This window comes from Ruditapes philippinarum, unplaced genomic scaffold, assembly GCF_026571515.1.
Source record: "Ruditapes philippinarum isolate M1 unplaced genomic scaffold, ASM2657151v2 ctg125_1_1_1_1, whole genome shotgun sequence".
NCBI classification, from domain to species: Eukaryota; Metazoa; Mollusca; class Bivalvia; order Venerida; family Veneridae; genus Ruditapes; species Ruditapes philippinarum.
The window spans coordinates 1-3,841 of record NW_026853776.1 but is presented as its reverse complement, the minus strand read 5'-3'; the positions used below and the strand labels follow the sequence as shown (position 1 = coordinate 3,841).

Sequence of the window (3,841 nt, the reverse complement as noted above, 5' to 3'; positions counted from 1 at the left end):
AGAATCATCGACAGGAATGTCTGTGTTATTATTTGTGTAGTCGTTTTGTATAGATAGTGGATCACAAGCAGCTCTAACAGCAGATCTTGCCCTAGCGTCCCGAGTTGTCTTCCGGTGAGCTCTGCAGTAAATAAATATAAGCTATACAGTGAATAAATATTAACATTATTGGTTCACTTAAATTATTAACAAGATTTTCATGAAAGTTGATAGTGAAAAATAGCTGTACAATTGAAAATTGTCGGCAATGATAAAATAATAACTACAGTTGTAAATCACACAAATCACATTTGACACAGTAAAATAGTCCTTAAAATTCAAACTAAACGACAGCTTTACTTAAGCAACTAAATAGTTTAGCATACAATGAAAATTACGTTATGAAGCATACACATTTTAGCTGACAATGAATATTCCTCTCTCGGTTCATTACTTATTTGGGACCGAAATTAGAATCCGATACGGGCATTCAACGATATTGTTTATACTGTTACAAAAGCATCACTTGTATAAGTCAACCTATCTTTCATTTTATTGCATTTTGTTTAGTTTCTAAGAAGCACATGAACACAAATATTACTATATCCATAAACTATTAACTTTATATTTGTTCAATTACTGAAAAACTAAATATAAGAAAATCCACTATCATAACAAAACGAAAATATATTGTTAAAAATTGGAAATAAAAAAATTAGATATACATGTAGATAAATGCATCTAATATCTTAATGTCGCAAAGGTATTCTTATTTACAATTCAACACTTCCGGAGAGAAAATCTGCTGTTGTATTTAAATTAAGAAGTAACTGCTATTTAAAGTGTATATATATGTGTGTGTGTGTGTGTGGGGGGGGTCAATTACAATGAAAAATATACGACCGCTTAATAAATGATAAAACCACTTATTAACTATATGTTATCATATTGTTATCATATCACTACCATAAATGTGTTACTTAACAGTATTTTATTACAGTCCTTTAATCGTAAGTTTATATCTAAAATCGAGATATGTTTAACATTTCATTAAATATAAAACGGTAACCATTATGTACATGTAAATAAAAGTGATAAAAATGATGACATTTTAGGTGAAGGATGAGGCTCAAATAGCGTCTTGGAAAAGTTTACCTATAATGAACCCAGGTCCTGGTTTATAAAGATATTTACTAGGCTCAAACTCAGATCTCAGTAATGTTATTGGTGCAAGCCAGCACAGAATTTATAGTATCCAATTAAAATCCTGAGATTCGAGACACTGCTCAATAAAAGTTTATCACCTTAAACCTAATACTAGCTTGTCCAGGATTATGACTTAAAAATACGTAAACGTAAGCCGAAAGATTTTTTTCACTAAAACAATAGTGAGTCATGTTGAATAATCAAATATTTCAAATCAATAATGATGAAACATATGTGTATTTACCTGAAAAATATTGCAAATAAAAGCAGTCCTAAAACAACAAGACCGCCAATAACAGCTCCTACAAAAACTACAGGGCTAACATCCATTTTGAGATTTGGATCATCATAATATCCCAGATACGTTGTACGAGCAGTCTTGGTAGTCGTCACCGTTGGCGGTTTGGTCATCGCTGTAGGTTTCACAATGGATCCTGAAAAAAAAGAGAAAAAAATCTGATTGTTTCACATGGCCATGTTTGGTAGTATTTATCGAAGAACGTGATTATATCGCTGGAAATTAGACTAGAAAATGTCTTTTTTTGACTAGTCTGGTTATCAATTGTTTATTGGATTAATATATCATTTTTCTTCATTTAACGAATAAGATAAAATAAGTTAAGTTACAGAAAAGTATTACTGTGGAGGAAAAAAAACCTAAAAATTGTCATCGGCTTAATTAACAAGAGGGCCATGATGGCCCTGAGGTCGCTCACCTGTATATAGGCCCCCGGAGCGGGGCCAGTTTAAACCCCAGGGCTTTTATTTGAACAAACTTGGAAGACACCCATTAGAAGATGTTTCATGATGTTAAGTTTTTACTACACACATATAATGAAAAACAATGACCTGCCCCCACCCCGGCAGGGCCAATTTTAACCCAAGAGCTTTTATTTGAACAAACTTGGTAGACACCCATAAGAAGATGTTTCATGCTAAACATCTAAGCTCTCGCTCAATGAGTTTTTTAAAAGATGATTTTTAAGTTTTTACTATACACATATAGTTAAAAACAATGACACCCCTGGGGCGGGGCCAGTTTTGACTCCAGAGCTTTTATTTGAACAAACTTTGTAGACACTCACTAGAAGATGTTTCATGCTTAATATCTAAACTCTAGCTCTTTGGGTTTTTTCAAAGAAGATTTTTTAAAGTTTTTGCTATACGCGTTTAAGGAAAATCAATGACCACCGGGGCGGGGCCAATTTTGACCCCAGTTCTTTTATTTGAACAAACTTGGTAGACACTCATTAGAACATGTTTCATGCTAAATATCTAAACTCTAGCTCTTTGTGTTCTTTAAAAGAAGATTTTTTAAGTTTTTACTATATGCATATAGGGAAAATCAATGACCCCCTGTGGCGGGGCCAATTTTGACCCCAGGGCTTTTATTTGAACAAACTTGGTAGACACTCATTAGAAGATGTTTCATGCTAAATATCTTTGCTCTAGCTCTTTGGGTTCTTTAAAATAATATTTTTTTAAGTTTTTACTATATGCATAGAGGGAAAATCAATGACCCCCTGGGGCGGGGCCAATTTTGATCCTAGGGCTTTAATTTGAACAAACTTGGTAGACACTTACTAGAAGATATTTCATGCCAAATATCTAAGCTCTAGCTCTTTGAGTTTTTTAAAAGAAGATATTTAAAGTTTTTACTTTCGGTTGCCATGGCAACAAGACTTCTGCATGGAATAAAATTCTTTGCACAATTTTTAAAGGTGACCACCAAAGGAACATTCCTGTGTAGTTTGGATGAAATTGGCTAAGTGGTTTATGAGGAGATATCATTTTAAGTAAAAGTTTACGGACGGACGGACGCCGGACGAAAAGCGATCAAAAAAGCTCACCCTGTCACTTTGTGACAGGTGAGCTTAAAAAAAGCACAAACTATGTGTAACTATCTCACATGAAAAAAATCGACGTCGCTGGAACAATTCGAACCCGCAGGTTTGAAAGATAATGATACGGAATCTGGAGCCCTTAGCAACTCGGCTTAGTATTTTTTATTGTACATATTTTAATATGATATAGTACTCATACCATCTTTTATACAAGGTTGACTGTAGGTGTCGTTTGTCAACCACTTCTTCCTTACGCAAGTAACGCTCTTCGAGGCTGGTTTATAACCTTGAAAACATCTATACATACAGTCCTTCTTTGTGCCCGCATGTGACGTCGGACAGGTGACTACGTAGCCATTATCTATAAATATCGTATCACAGCCACTAACTTGATCTGTTTCGTGAAATAAAAGAATACGGTTTTTGTTGTAACTCGGAGATAATATAAGTACATATCATTAAAATGCATTAACAAACAATAACTAAAAAGTAGAAACATATTCAAATTATTTGTTTTTGAATATATAGAAATTCAAATCATACGAAATTTCTTCACAAAAGAAGAGGATTTTGGCAAGGTTTGACGTCGCACCAATACAATAAGGGCAATGTGGCATATTTCAACATTTTTAACAGATTCGTACATTATTTTGAATAGACATCTAAGTAGAACCACTGATGTTCCATAAAAAGTCCAAAGTCCCTGGCGGGATTCGAAAACAACGTAGGTTTTAAATTAACAGAAAAAAGTGAGAACTCAAAACAAAATACAAGCTTTTGTTAAAAAATCTTGACATGGAAAATTTCACCCA

The 3,841-nt window shown here is 33.6% G+C and overlaps 1 protein-coding gene across 1 annotated transcript; it reads right to left on the bottom strand.

The window, feature by feature from the left end:
- Window positions 1-1,100: 1,100 nt before the first annotated feature.
- On the bottom strand, window positions 1,101-3,423 carry LOC132737824 (uncharacterized; the record flags this gene model as incomplete). The annotated part of the gene is given in 2 exon segments (XM_060725175.1): window positions 1,101-1,619; window positions 3,229-3,423. Coding segments are annotated over 2 exon segments (389 nt in total), but the record flags the coding sequence as incomplete, so codon positions are not given.
- Between the last annotated feature and the right edge of the window lie 418 nt (window positions 3,424-3,841).